Here is a 14,670-nt window from a genome sequence, read left to right as displayed (position 1 = left end):
ATGAGTCCAAAAGGCATGTTAAAATAATGTACTGCTGAAAATTATGAAGCAAAAATTAAAACTAACAATTACATTCCCAATTTTAAGCAACTGATGAATACTATAATATAATGAAAACAATGATACAGTATATCCAGTATTGAGCTGATAATTTTTCAAAGTTTTATATTACCAACATGGAATAAATCAGCTGGAATAAAGATATGGAGCCGGGAAGCACATACAGAATAGTAGAGCACTTGCCTACTACATACAAGGCTTTGGATTCAACCACGAGCAATAGGGAAAAAAAATTAGAGAGTAAATAACACAAGAGTAGAAATACAGTGTAGCTGGTAGAATTTCCCATGTAATGCACAAAGCCATGAGTGCTGTGCTCAATCCTGTTAACAGGCGTGGTGGTACAAGTGCAGGATCAGAAACTTCAATCGATCCTGCACTGTATACTGAATTGGAGCAGCACAAACTATTTTAAGAATCTTAATCAAAATAAGTAAGATAAAACCTAAAATATTAACAAAATAAGTAGGAATAAAAAAAAAAGAAAGAAGCAATTAAGGGGCTGGTAATAAAGATCAGTGGTAGAATTTGCTTGAGTTCCTGGGTTCAATTTCAAGTACTCTTATAAAAAAGAAAAAGAACTTCAGCCTGGCACATGCCTGCAATCTCAGCACTAAAGGAAGCTGAGGCAGGCCAATCTCTGTGCGTTCAAGGCTAGCCTGGTCTCCACAGTTGAGTTCCAGGATAGGCAAGGCTACAAAGAAAAACGCTGTCCTGAAAAAATAAATAAATAAAATAAAACAAGGGGGAAAAAAAAACAAGAGAAAGAAAACAGAAATTAGATAGAAAGCCTGAATAACATACCAAACTCCCCTAACTCTAACATTTCCCGTAATTTCCTATTTTGACATAACAAACGGGACCTTCAGAAAGAAAAAAAACACCTATAAACACTACTACAAAACAGTAAATTCATATAGATTCTCTATGTTCTTTGATAGAAAAGTCAGTAATCATGTTAAAAAACACTGTCACTGCCTAAGTAATTACACTTTGAGTATAGTTGAGAAAAACACATCTTACAGGGCAACTATTATTTTTGTTTGTTTCTAGATAGGGTTTCTCTGTATAGCCTTGGCTGTCCTGTACTCATGTTGTAGATCATGCTGACCTCAAACTCAGAGATCTATCTGCCTCTGCCTCCTTGAGTGGTAGGGTATACAGGGTTGTGCAACCATGCCTGGCAGTAATTCAAACAGAACAGTCCATGAAGTGCCCTCAAAGCTGTGATACTCCTGACCTATTGTCCTTGTGTTCTGAACAAAGGTATGTGCCTCCATAGCCAAAGAAAACAGGCTGCAGAGGTGGCTCAGAGATTAAGAGCACTGGCTGCTCTTCCAGAGGTCCTGAGTTCAATTCCCATCAACAGGCGGCTCACAAGCATAAATATAATGTGATCTAATACCCTCTTCTGGCATGAAGGTGTACATGGAGGCAGACCACTGTATACATAATAAACTAATTTAAAAAGAAAACTGTCCAGCCAGAGTGGCCCACGCATTTAATCCAAGCATTTTGTGAGGCAAAAGCAGGGCAGATTACTGTGAGTTCGAGGCCAGCCTGGTCTAGAAAGTAAGTCCAGGACAGCCAAGGCTACACAGAGAATCCTTGGCTCAAAAAACAAAAACAAGACTCAGGTGTGGTGGCATATGCTTTTAATCCTGCACTCAGGAGGCAGAGGCAGGAGGATCGCTGTGAGTTCGAAGGCAGCCTAGTCTACAAAAAAGCAAGTCCAGGACAGCCAAGACTGTTACACAGAGGAAATCTCGTCTCGAAAAACCTTAAAAGGAAAAGGGGGGGGGGAAAGCCTCCTCATACCCTAAACCTTACATTTCACAAATGATTAAACAAAATTTTTAAAAATTAGTTGGGTGTGTATATCCTTTGAAGATGTTTACAATTAGTTTTTTCCCTTCAAACACACTCATAACTATAGATTTTTTTGCTCATAAATAATGTATCTTAAAATTTCACTTATCATAAATATTATGGGGGTTAAGTAGGAGTAACTAGTGGTACTTCAAAACTTTATATATACTTTATATTACACAGCTGCCACCTATCCACCAGCCTGCTCCCTATTTCGAGTCTCATTACTTTAAAACTGGGCCGGGTGGTGGTGCCACATGCCTTTAATCCAAGCACTGGGAGGCAGAAGCAGGTAGATCTCTGAGTTCAAGGCTAGCCCGGTCTACAAAGTGAACTCCAGGACTGCCAGGGCTATACAGGGAAACTCTGTCTCAAAAACAAAGCAAAACAACAACAAAAACAGAAAACAAAGTTACTTTAAAACCTGGGCTGGAGAGATAGCTTAGTGGTTAAGAGCACTAGCTGCTTGCTAGCAGAGGTCCTGAATTCAATTCCCAGCAACTACATGGTAGTCACACTCACCTATAATGAGATCTGGTGCGGTCATCTGGCCTGCAGGTGTACAAGCAGGCAGCACTATATACATAATAATAAATCTTTTAAAAAATATTAATAGCAATCAACAAAAACCCTCAATCACTCATGTGCTTACTGGATATGTTTGTTTGTATGTTTGTATGTATGTATGTATGTGTTATAAATCCTCATCTTTATCCTCTTTGGAAAGAAATACTTAGTCTCTTCAGAGCCATTATTAATTCTGTTGCTTTAATAAAAGAGTCTCAAGTTGTGCGTGGTGGCGCACACCTTTAATGCCAGCACTCAGGAGGCAAGAGGCAGGCCTCTCTTAGTTCCAGGCAAGCCTGGTCTACAAAGCCAGTCCAAGACAGCCAGGACTAACTACAAAAGAAACCCCGTCTCAAAAAAACTTGAGAGACATCCGGGTGTGGTGGTGCACACCTTTCATCCCAGCACTCAGGAGGCAGAGGCAGGTGGATCACTGTGAGTTCGAGGCCAGCCTGGTCGACAAAGTGAGTCCAGGACAGCCAAGGAAACATACACAGAGACCCTGTCTCAAAAAACCAAGAAACAAAACAAAACAAGAGAGAAAGAGACAGACAGACAGACAGACTGACAGACCCTGACTGAGATTCAAGGACTTAAGTCTACAACCTGTTGGTTTTGGTGTGTTACTCAGGAAACTTAGCCACTATGACAGCTGTTTCTATGATGAAATGATTTCATCTTCTAAATAAAACCTGAAGTAGGGGCTGGAGAGATGGCTCAGTGGTTAATAGCACTGGCTGCTCTTCCAGAGGTCCTGAGTTCAATTCCCAGCAACCACATGGTGGCTCACAACCATCTGTAATGTGATCTAATGCCGCCTTCTGGCATGAGGCTATCTATGCAGATAGAGCACTCATATACATAAAAATAAATAAATATGTTTAAAAAAAAAAAAAAAGCCGGGCGGTGGTGGCGCACGCCTTTAATCCCAGCACTCGGGAGGCAGAGGCAGGCGGATCGCTGTGAGTTCGAGGCCAGCCTGGTCTACAAAGTGAGTCCAGGACAGCCAAGCCTTATACAGAGAAACCCTGTCTCAAAAAAAAAAAAAACAAAAAAAAAACAAAAAAAAAACCTGAAGCAATGCATTAGTAAATTTAATGGCTAATAATGCTAACAGTAAAAAATGTTCTCTCATTGTGCTATTTTAAAAAAGCAATCTGGGGCTGAAGAGATGGCTCAGAGGTTGAGAGCGCTGACTGTTCTTCCAGAGACCCTGGGTTCAATTCCCAGCAATCACATGGTGACTCACAACCATCTATGGTGAGATCTCATGCCCTCTTCTGGTGTGCAGGTATACATGCAAGCAAAACACTGTATACATGATAATAAATAAATAAATCTTTTTTTTTTTTTTAAAGGCAATCTTTTAGAACTGGAAAGATGGTTCAGACATTAAAGCATTTGCTTAATTTGGCTAATTCCCAAAATTGGAGGGAAACTCTCTTAGCTCTTGTTTAAGAACTATAAAGACTACATCCATACTAGTAGCTAAGCAAGAACCTGTGAGACTAAACGGTAGGAGCATCAGCGTCTGTCCTACGACCACAGCTTCTCCCTGTGACTGACCAAGGGTCCACCATTGCAGTTCTCTCCCAGCCCCTGAGACATGGTCTCACTATGTGGCTCTGGCAGGCCTGGAACTCAATACATAGAACTGGTTTGCCTCTGCCTCCCACACTTGCTGGGACTAAAGGTATATGTCACCATGCCAAGCACTAACATAATTCCCCTTTATGAGGCTCAAAAATATAGTAGATATGCACAAATATGTTCAATTAAAGTTTATTCTACTTCATCTATTAGTAGTTTATACATTACCTTTCTTTTTTTGTGGCACACTTTCACAAGCAGGACTTCCAGAGTAACAGAATTTTGTTCATTTTCTGAGTTTTGTGATGGCTTATCTAAATAGAAAAACCAATGTCTTAATCTTTCTAAAAATATATCCATAACAACACCAAAAATAAAAAATTTTTCCTAATTGGGCACAGTAGTACAGGCCTGTAATACCAACACTAGGGAAGCAGAGGCAGGCAGATCTGTGAGTTCAAGGACAGCCAAGGATAGAGAAAACCTGTCTGCAAACTCCCACACCTGTCAAAAAATTAAAGGAGGAAAGCAAAAAGAAAAGAATTTATCTAAATGGCAATAGGAAAACTTTAGCTACTATTTATTACTTGGGGATGATTTGGCTTACAAAACTTAGAAATTGTTGTTTTGAGGTTCAGAGTCTTTCTATTTAAGTAACAAAACCTTTGCAAGCCAAGACTCCAGAATACTACTCTATTAATAGTTCATACCTAACTAGATAAAACAGTTATCTTCAGTAATATATGTAACTATTACTACATCATTACGATACCTATATATGCTGAAAACAACTTTCAACTTTTTTCTTCTTTCCTACATAAATACAATCTTGAGCCGTGGGTGTTGCTCAGGGGTAGACTGTTTCCTTAGCATGCTTAAGGTTCTGGGTTAGGTATCTAGCACCCAATAAAAACAAAGCCAGTAACAAAAAGCACTAAGGCAGCAGCCATGGCCCTGCACTACTACCCCATGGCCATGGGCCTCAACAAGAGCCACAAGGTGACAAAGAATGTCAGCAAGCGGAGGCATAGCCTGCACCGCGGACGCCTCACCAAGCACACCAAGTTCGTGGGGGGGGGGACATGAGCTGCTCAAGGTTTCCAAGGACAAGTGTGCGCTCAAGTTCATCAAGAAGAGGGTGGGCACGCACATCCGGGCCAAGAGGAAGCGAGAGGAGCTTAGTAATGTGCAGGCAGCCATGAGGAAGGCAGCAGCCAAGGACTGACGCCCCCTCCCTCAATAAACGTTTGTGAGCAAAACAACAAACCAAAAAAAAACCCAAAAACCAAAAAGCACTAAAACAAAACAAATCCACTTCATTTGTTAACGCTCGGTATATTGAGAAAAATGGCTGAAATCAGTCTATTTGAAAATTATAATCCAATAAAAATACTTTAAGATGGCAAAAATAATGTCCAAAACAAAAATATCATGCAGACAATGCTTACCATGAGAATGGAGCCCTAACAATGTATATGAATTTATTCTCAGAACTAGCATTAGTAATTACTATTTTAGGCATTTTGTTTGTTTTAAACAGGTCTGTGTAAAACAGGTTGTCCTGGAACTTGCAAAGCTTCTGGTCCTCAGGCACAGGCCTTCCAGGTGCTCGACTTACATACACAGGCATGTGCCACTACATGTAACAATGTTTGAAACCTTGATGTTATTTTTCTTTTCTTCTTTCTTTTTTAAGATTTATCTATTTAGGGCCGGGCGTAGTGGTGCACGCCTTTAATCCCAGAATTCTAGAGGCAGAGACAGGCGGATTGCTGTGAGTTCGAGGCCAACCTCGTCTACAAAGTGAGTCCAGGACCATCAAGGCTACACAGAGAAACCCTGTCTCAAAAAAACCAAAAAGATTTATCTATTTATTGTATGAGCGCTCCATCTGCATGTACACCTGCAGGCCAGTAAAGGGCACAGATCACATTATAGATGGTTGTGAACCACCATGTGGTTGCCAGGAATTAAACCCAGGACCTCTGGAAGAACAGTTAGTGCTCTTAATTGCTGAGCCATCTCTCCAGCCTGATGCTAGTTTTGTATTCTGGCTTCTTTATTTTTTTGGCAGGGTGGGGTGGGGTGGAGGGTGGGTTTCAAGACAGGGTTTTTCTGTGTAGCCTTAGCTGTCCTGGACTGACTTTGTAGACTAAGTTGGCCTCAATCCACCTGCCTCTGCCTCCCGAGTGCTGGGATTAAAGGCATGCACCATCACGTGCACCTCAGAAAATGTTCTTAATTCCCTCAAACTTCCATTGATTTTACTTTGAGACAGTGTCTTATGTCTTTCTAGCTAGCCTAATACTTTCTTAAGAAAGCCAAAAACCTTTCTCACAAGTGCTGGGACCAAAGCTTTGGACATTTGGCAAGGAAAAAACGTTGTTTTTGGCTTGTAAACCAGGCTGTCTTCAAACTCACATCAATTAGCCTACCTCTGCCTCCCCAAGTGCTGGGATTAAAGGTGTAAGCCACCACGCCCAGCTCAGATATTTAGTTTCTAATATAAAAACAACTGTTTTCTTTATCATCCTATGCATCTGTTGTTGCAGGGCTGTAGAGAGAATGTAGGTTATGCTAAGCAATCACACCACTATTCTCTACTCCTCTGCCCCTTACACTTTGTTTTTTACTGAACAATTCAAGGAAAGCTTAGCTTTTTTCTGATAAAATACTTTATTCCACTGCATAAGACACATAATCTTAAAACGGACAAGCCAACAGGCTCTATCTGTTCTTTTTACATTTATCTATTATTTATTCTGAATGTGTGTGTTTGCTCATAGGCGTGTGTGACTACAGAGGTAGAGGACAACTGTGGAGTCTGTTCTCTCCTCAACCGTGTGGGTTCTGGAGATCAAACGCAGGCCATCAGGGCTGGTCACCTGTTCCTCTGCTAATCCATCTCAATGCTTCTCTATTCACCATTTGGATCCCCTTTTTTTTGAGTCAATGTCTTACTATGTATCCATGGCTGACGCAGAATTCACTATGTAGACCAGAACTGGTTTTTAACTGAGAGCCACCTGCCTCTGCCTCCTACCTGCCTGGCCCTCATCCATTTTTCTTAAATGCTTGAGTTTTCCAACATGCTTTAGCTTTCACTAAAACAATCATAAAATACTATATATTATCTTGGTACTAACTGAAATTCAGGGACTATAAAACTAGTAATACTGGCTATTTCAGCTACTTACTGCTCTATTTGAAAACATCAAAACAGCAAGCACAGTGGCCCACGCCTTTAATCCCAGCACTCGGGAGGCAGAGGCAGGCGGATTGCTGTGAGTTCAATGCCATTCTGATCTACAAAGCAAGTCCAGAGCAGCCACGGCTACACATAGAAACCCTGTCTCAAAAACGAAAGAAAAAAAAAAAGAAGAAGAAGAAAAAGAAAATATCAAAACAAGCTGGGTTTGGTTATATGCGCCTTTAATCCCAGCATTCAGTAGGCAGAGGCAGCTGGATTTCTGTGAGTTTGAAGCCAGCCTTGTCTACAATAGTGTCCAGGTCAGCCAGGACTGTTACACACACACACACACACTCACACACACACACACACTCACTCTCTCTCTCTCTCTCCAGGTCAGCCAGGACTGTTACACACACACACACACACACACATACACACAAAACACAAAACACAAAGCCAAAGCAACACTGATGAAGGAATGGAGCACCAACTCAACAAATTGAAACATGGAAAATAGTTCATAGCAAAATCCTTGGCCTCAGTCATGAATGGAGCGCATGCCTTTATCCCAGTACTCAGAAGGCAGAGGCCAGCCTGGTCTAGAAAAGCAAGTCGAGGACAGCCAAGACTAACACAGAGAGACTCTGAAAAAACCAAACAACAACAACAAAATCCTTGGCCTCTTGAACTTAGAGGAGGTATTTAAAATTTTCAGGATTATATTTTTAAACTTAAATTGGAAAAGCATCAGAGGGCAATGGGTGTAGCTCAGTGGTAACACAGTTGCTTTTAGAGGGACGCTGGGTTTAATATCCAATATACACAAACAAGATAAAGAAGGAACTTACAACAAATGAAAACTGGCAAACAGCCGGGCATGGTGGCGCACGCCTTTAATCCCAGCACTCGGGAGGCAGAGGCAGGCGGATCTCTGTGAGTTCGAGGCCAGCCTGGTCTACAAAGTGAGTCCAGGACAGCCAAGGCTACACAGAGAGACCCTGTCTCGAAAAACCAAAAAAAAACCTGGCAAACAAAACAAAACAAAAAACAATTTAAAACAAACACAAAAAAACCCAGGATTAACATCCTTTCTGTCTTAATACGTACCATTTTTATGGAAGAAGCCGGTAAATGTAAGTTGCAAATGAGCAGACAAGCTAAATAAAGCAAAAAGTTGTTACTTTATCACCCTGTAATAAACACAGTACAGACCTTAAAATACCGAGAACAAAGAAAGGTCATTTTAAAATGATTGATTTCTCTCTAAACTACTAAAACTCAGAGCCCAAAGTTCTCTCTTCTTAAGTGTAACAATCAAAATAGTGTGCCTATTTCCTATCATTCCACATTACAAGGGAAAAGTTGACAACGAAAGCTAGACCAACCTAGAATATCTGGTATTTTCCCATGCTGCTAGGATGTACCATATTAGGCAAGCGTTCCACCTCTGAGCTACTTCCCCAGCCCTTTAAATATATTAAAGCAATGTAAATTCATGTTTCCTAACAGATAACATGGAACCTATTACCTTATTTGACAATTAAATACACAATCATAAACTACTAAAGATGTTTAATTTCTATATTTTATTTTTATTGAGACAGGATTTCTCTGTGTAGCCTTGGTTATACTGGAAATCTCTATGCAGACCAGTCTGGCCCCAAACTCAGAGATCCACCTGCTTCTGCCTCCTCAGTGCTGGGAACAAAGGCGTGCCCTACCATTCCTGGTTTAATTTACTATTTTAACATGCATTTTCATGTTAAAAGATAGAAGCTCTATAATAAGGAAGGAAAGCCGGGCGTGGTGTCACATGCCTTTAATCCCAGCACTCGGGAGGAAGAGGCAGAGGCAGGCGGATCGCTGTGAGTTTGAGGCCACCCTGGTCTACAAAGCGAGTCCAGGACAGCCAAGGCTACACAGAGAAACCCTGTCTTAAAAAAAAAAAAATACAAAAATACAAAAATGAGGAAGCTTACACTCAGGAGGCACAGGCAGGTGGATTGCTGTGAGTTCGAGGCCTGCTGGTCTACAAAGTGGGTCTAGAACAGCCAAGGCTACACAGAGAGATCCTGTCTCGAAAAAGGAAAAAGAAAAAAAAAGAAAAGAAAAAAAAGAGCAAAACAACAAGAAGGAAAAAAAAGGAAACATGAACTACTGGTAACTTTTAATCTGAAAAAAATAGCTAACAGAAAGACAGTAAGAGTGGGATGCCAGGGTGCAGGCTCCAGAGGTCCTGAGTTCAATTCCCAGCAACTACATGGCGGCTCACAACCATCTATGTGATCTGGTGCCCTCTACTGGCTTGCAGGTGTGCAGGCTTGCACGCGCGCGCGCGCGTGTGTGTGTGTGTGTGTGTATAAACATCTTTAAAAAAACAAAACAAAACAATGTGAGAATAAAGCCGGCCATGGTGGCACATGTCTTTAATCCCAGCACTTGGGAGGCAGAGGCAGGCAGATCACTGTGAGAGGCCAGCTTAGTTTACAGCACAAGTTCCAGGACAGCTAGAGCTGTTACACAGAAATAAGGAAAAAGAAAAGGAGGATCCCTTTCCCATATTTAAAAATATTTGCTTAAAATAAATGAATAAATAAAAGTAATTTAAAAATTTGCTTAGAGCAATGGTTCTCAACCTGTAGGTTGCATCTCCTTTGGGAGCCAAAGGACCCTTTCGCAGGCATCACTAAGACCATAGGAAAGCACAGATGTTTACAATTTTTAAGAACAGCAAAATTAAAAGGCCAGGCGTGGTGGCGCACGCCTTTAATCCCAGCACTCGGGATGCAGAGGCAGGCGGATTGCTGTGAGTTCAAGGTCAGCCTGGTCTACAAAGTGAGTCCAGGACAGTCAAGGCTACACAGAGAGACCCTGCCTCGAAAAGCCAAAAAAAAAAAAAAAAAAAAAAAAAAAAAAAAGCAAAATTACAGTTATGAAGTAGTAACACAAATATCAGCACAGTTGCCATCACCACAGCATGAGGAAGTGTATTAAAGGATTGCTTTACAAAGATTGAGCACCACTGCCATAGAAGAAATATGATACTATAAAAACATGTAGGCCGGGTGTGGTGGCGCACACATTTAGTCCCAGCACTCGGGAAGCAGAGGCAGGTGGATCGCTGTGAGTTCGAGGCCACCCTGGTCTATAAAGTGAGACTAGGACAGCCAAGGGGAACAGAGAGACCCTGTCTCAAAAAAAAAAAAAAAAAAAAAAAAAAAATCTAGAACAAAGTATACCATAAATTCCAGTCTTATCTAGTATACTTACTTTGTTCTACATACTTTTTTTTTTTGAGACAGGGTGTGTATGTGAAAGAATTTGATTTTAAAATGCCAGAAATTGGTAAGAGATAAACAATGATGGCATATATCCTAGAAAAAGTTTCCAACATTAAAGATGGTCAAACAATCTTGAGAAATCTGTCAGAGATGCTACAGAATTGAATTCTGAGCCAGGCATGGGGGCGCACGCCTTTAATCCCAGCACTCAAGAGGCAGGGGATCAATGTGAGTTTGAGGTCAGCCTAGCCTACACAACAAGTCCAAGACAGTCACGGCTACACAGAGAAACTCTGCCTCAAAACACCAGACCAGCCAGGGGAGTCCAGACAGCCAAGGCTACACAGGGAGACCTTGTCTGGAAAAAATCAAAAAAAGTCCCTCTTTCCTCAAGTATATTACTTGATGTACAATAACAGTATCTTACCTATGAGATTCTTGCTCTCCTTTCATTTTCTCTACTTTTGATAATATATCATCAACTTTAAATGTTTTCCTGGAAGAAACATAAACAAAATAATCAAATGGGAAAACCACAAATTTATACTGTAATATCAAAGTAGAAATTTGATTTTGATTATTTGAAGATAAATTAGATGGCTAGCCATAACAATACACACTATTGAAACAAAATGTTATAATAAAGCAAACACGCCTTCAAGCTCAATTGTAAATGTTATTTTTCATGAAACCTATAATTGTCTCCCAGTCAAGACTAATTCTCCAGCCAGATGTGGTGGCACACACCTTTAATCCCAGCATTTGGGAGGCAGAGGCAGGCAGATCGCTGTGCGTTCCAGGCCAGTGTGGTCTACAAAGCGAGTCAAGGACAGCCAAGGCTGCACAGAGAGACCCTGTCTTGAAAAACAAAAAACAAAAGAGCATTAACTGCTCTTCCAGGGGTCCTGAGCTCAATTCCCAGCAGCCACATGGTTGCTCACAACCATGTATAATGTAATATGATGGCCTCTTCTGGCCTGCAGGTGTATAGGCAGGCAGAGCACTGTATAGGTAATAAATCTTTAAAAAGAAAAATCAAATTGTCAAGTTAAAGATCATTACATAATTTTACGATTGATTAGTATGTGTCCTCACTTTATTATTATGGTTTATTGGCTTGGCTTTTAAAGGTGTTTGTATTTTAACCTTTTTGGTATAAAATATCATTTAACTGAAAATATGGCAGTAACTTCTGAGAATGTTTTATGATTATCTGTTATTTTATAGTCAGTTGTGATGGCTCATCCTGTAATCCCAGCATAGGAACAGCTAAGGTAAGCAAATTGTCCTCAATCCAAGTTTATCTTAGGCTATGGAGTAAAACATTATTTCATAGGGCCAGAGATGGCTCAAAGATCAAGAGCACTGACTGCTCAACCAGGCGTGGTGGCGCACGCATTTAATCCCAGCACTTGGGAGACAGAAGCTTGGATTATTGTGAGTTCAAGGCCAGCATGGTCTACAAAGTGAGTCTAGGACAGCCAAGGCTAGACAGAGAGACCCTTTCTCAAAAAACAAAGATAGGTAAGACTCAAAAACTTTTTAAAATATACATATGTCGGAAGCCCGGCAACTGAAGTCACTGACAGGGGTGAACAACCATGTAAATGCTGGGAATAGAACCCATGTCCTCTGGAAGAGATGTCAGTGCTCTTAACCAAGACTCTACAATCCCAAGACTCAAAAACTCAAGCATTTCTTCCAATGTTGAGTTTCTTTCTCTTTTTTTTTTTTTAAGATATATTTATTATTTCTACAGTGTTGTGCCTGCACGGACACTTACATTCCAGAAGAGGGCACCTCATCTCATTATAGATGGCTGGTAAGCCACCATGTGGTTGCTGGGAATTGAACTCGGGAACTTTGTTAGGACAGACAGTGCTCTTAACCTCTGAACCATCTCTCCAGCCCAAGAAAAGCAACACCATACCACAGCTGAGATTAACAAATAAATAGTAACCATAAAGTCACCAAAAAGTAGAATGATTAAAATTACAGGAAGTTTGAGGGATGAGTGGACTGGGAGGGTTCCGAATAACTTAGAACAAATAAAATTCAATAAAGATCTTCCTTAGGCTGAAAGCAGTGGAGGTGCACCCCAGCACTCAGGAAGCAAAGGCAGGTGATCTCTATGAGTTCTAGGCCAGCCTGGTCTACAGCGTGAGTTCCAGGACAGATAGCCAAGGCTGCACCAAAAAACCCTGTCCAAAAACAAAACAAAACCATTAAAAGTGTTCTTGTTCTTTAATCTTACTATATCATAAACAGGGTTTCTCTGTGTAGCCCTGGCTGTCCTAGACTCGCTTTGTACACCAGGCTGGCCTCGAACTCACAGCAATCCGCCTGCTTCTGCCTCCCAAGTGCTGGGATTAAAGGCGTGCGCCACCACCCCTGGCTAAATTTATCATTTTTAAAATGTCATATCTTAGAATAATTATGTTAAAAAAACTTTATTAAATTAAATTCAGAGTGAATCATGAGTAAACTACAGACCTCAAGTCAAATCTGGCTTACTGTGTTTGTATAACCCACAAGCCAAGAACTGCCTTTGAAGATAAAGGTGAACAGCTGATCTGATGACAGGGACGGAAACAGTGAATCCTCATTAGCTGTTCTCGACTCCCCCCAAAGCAAGAAGGATTCTCTATCTCTCTAGTAGGCTTATATTACGAAGTAGTGTACTTTGTGCCCTTGTACGTTTAATTTTGTTAATAAAACATTTATAGACAATGTTCTTGATTTTTGTCTTCTGGCCACAATATTCTAAGCTGTTTACTATTCCTTTAACAGAAAGTTTGGTGAACCTTGGCACAGATCAAATAATGCAGTAGACAGACAAAAAGACAATCTAATTCTGTTGTATACTTTGTCATCTACTTCCTAGTTATTTGAGTACTTAACAGCTTTTACCTATTAAATCAATTAATTTCTTTCTCCCAGCTTCCAACTGCCAAAGAGTCTTCACTTCAAATCTTCACAGTAAACTATGATGTATTTACAAAACTGTCTTAACCCTAGAAATGTGACTCCTATATAACAACAAAGATTCTCCTAAGCAGTTTAGTTTCAAAATGTATTGAAACAGCTCAGTGGTTGTACTAAGTCAAGACTATTAAAGTAAACAGGTACATTAGCTCCCACCTATAATCCCAGTACTGGGGGGAAGGCTGAGGCAGAACAGTCACAGTTTGGGGCCTAAGTTATGTAGTGAGTTATCAGGTCTTTGAAGTCCACCCAACAAGATTCGGTGGACAAGCATAAGACTATATGGATATAAAAAGTTTAGTGGAAGGCCTCTTTTTTTTCAAATGAAAGTTGTTCATTTTGATATGCTAAGTAAATCTTGCACATAAATCAAGAAACTTGTCTTCTGTTATTACCTTTGATTAAGTACTAAACATCATATAAGAAACACTCATTCAGTAAAAACATTCTGTAGAACACCTTCAGGTCCTGCTTTAAGATCAGATGGCCACCAGGCATGTGCTCCCCTTGCCTTTAATCCCAGCACTTGGGAGGCAGAGGCAGTTAGATCTCTGTGAGTTTGAGGCCTGGTCTACAGCGCAAGCAACCAGGACAACCAGGGCTACACAGAGAAACAAACAGCAGTGGTAAGGATAAGGTGCATTTTGAAATACTGAAACCAGGCAGTGGTGGTGCACGCCTTTAATCCCAGCCCTCAGGAAGCAGAGGCAGGTGGATCACTGTGAGTTTGAGGCCAGCCTGGTCTACAAAGTGAGTTCCAGGACAGCCAGGAGTACACAGAGAAACTGTCTCGAAAAACAAAAACAAAACAAATATACATGTAAAAATCACTTAATTTTAAGAGAAAAAAACTAGTATTAGAAAAATGATACTTTATAAAAAAAATTCAACTAGCTGCTTTTGGAATTTTCATAATATTTAGTTAGAACTTTATTTGGTTTTTTTTGTTTGTTTGTTTTTAATGAGACAGGGTTTCTCTGTGTAGCCTTGGCTGTCCTGGACTAACTTTGTAGACCAGGCTGGCCTCAAACTCATATCGATCCACCTGCCTCTGCCTCCCAAGTGCTGGGATTAAAGGCATGTGCCACCACACCCGGCTTAATTACAACTTTAAAAAACCTAAGA

The 14,670-nt window shown here is 40.6% G+C and overlaps 1 protein-coding gene and 1 pseudogene across 2 annotated transcripts in view; one reads left to right on the top strand and one right to left on the bottom strand.

Annotated features, from left to right (window-relative positions):
• The window catches only part of SUZ12 (SUZ12 polycomb repressive complex 2 subunit), a 41,216-nt gene that overhangs the window by 23,313 nt on the left and 3,233 nt on the right, over window positions 1-14,670 (bottom strand). The window contains exons 4-6 of the mRNA XM_084750420.1: window positions 10,988-11,056; window positions 8,387-8,436; window positions 4,315-4,400 (exon numbers count right to left, since the gene is read on the bottom strand). Coding sequence (XP_084606546.1) covers window positions 4,315-4,400; window positions 8,387-8,436; window positions 10,988-11,056 — 205 coding nt within the window. The remainder of the gene's footprint in view (window positions 1-4,314; window positions 4,401-8,386; window positions 8,437-10,987; window positions 11,057-14,670) is intronic.
• LOC311579684 (large ribosomal subunit protein eL36-like) lies at window positions 4,448-8,377 on the top strand (annotated as a pseudogene). Its single transcript has one exon. The product of its transcript is annotated as a large ribosomal subunit protein eL36-like (transcript).

Source organism: Acomys minous, assembly GCF_964271855.1.
Source record: "Acomys minous genome assembly, chromosome: 12".
Classification (NCBI taxonomy): Eukaryota; Metazoa; Chordata; class Mammalia; order Rodentia; family Muridae; genus Acomys; species Acomys minous.
Note: the sequence above shows the minus strand (reverse complement) of the source record. Positions and strands in the feature narration are given on the sequence as shown.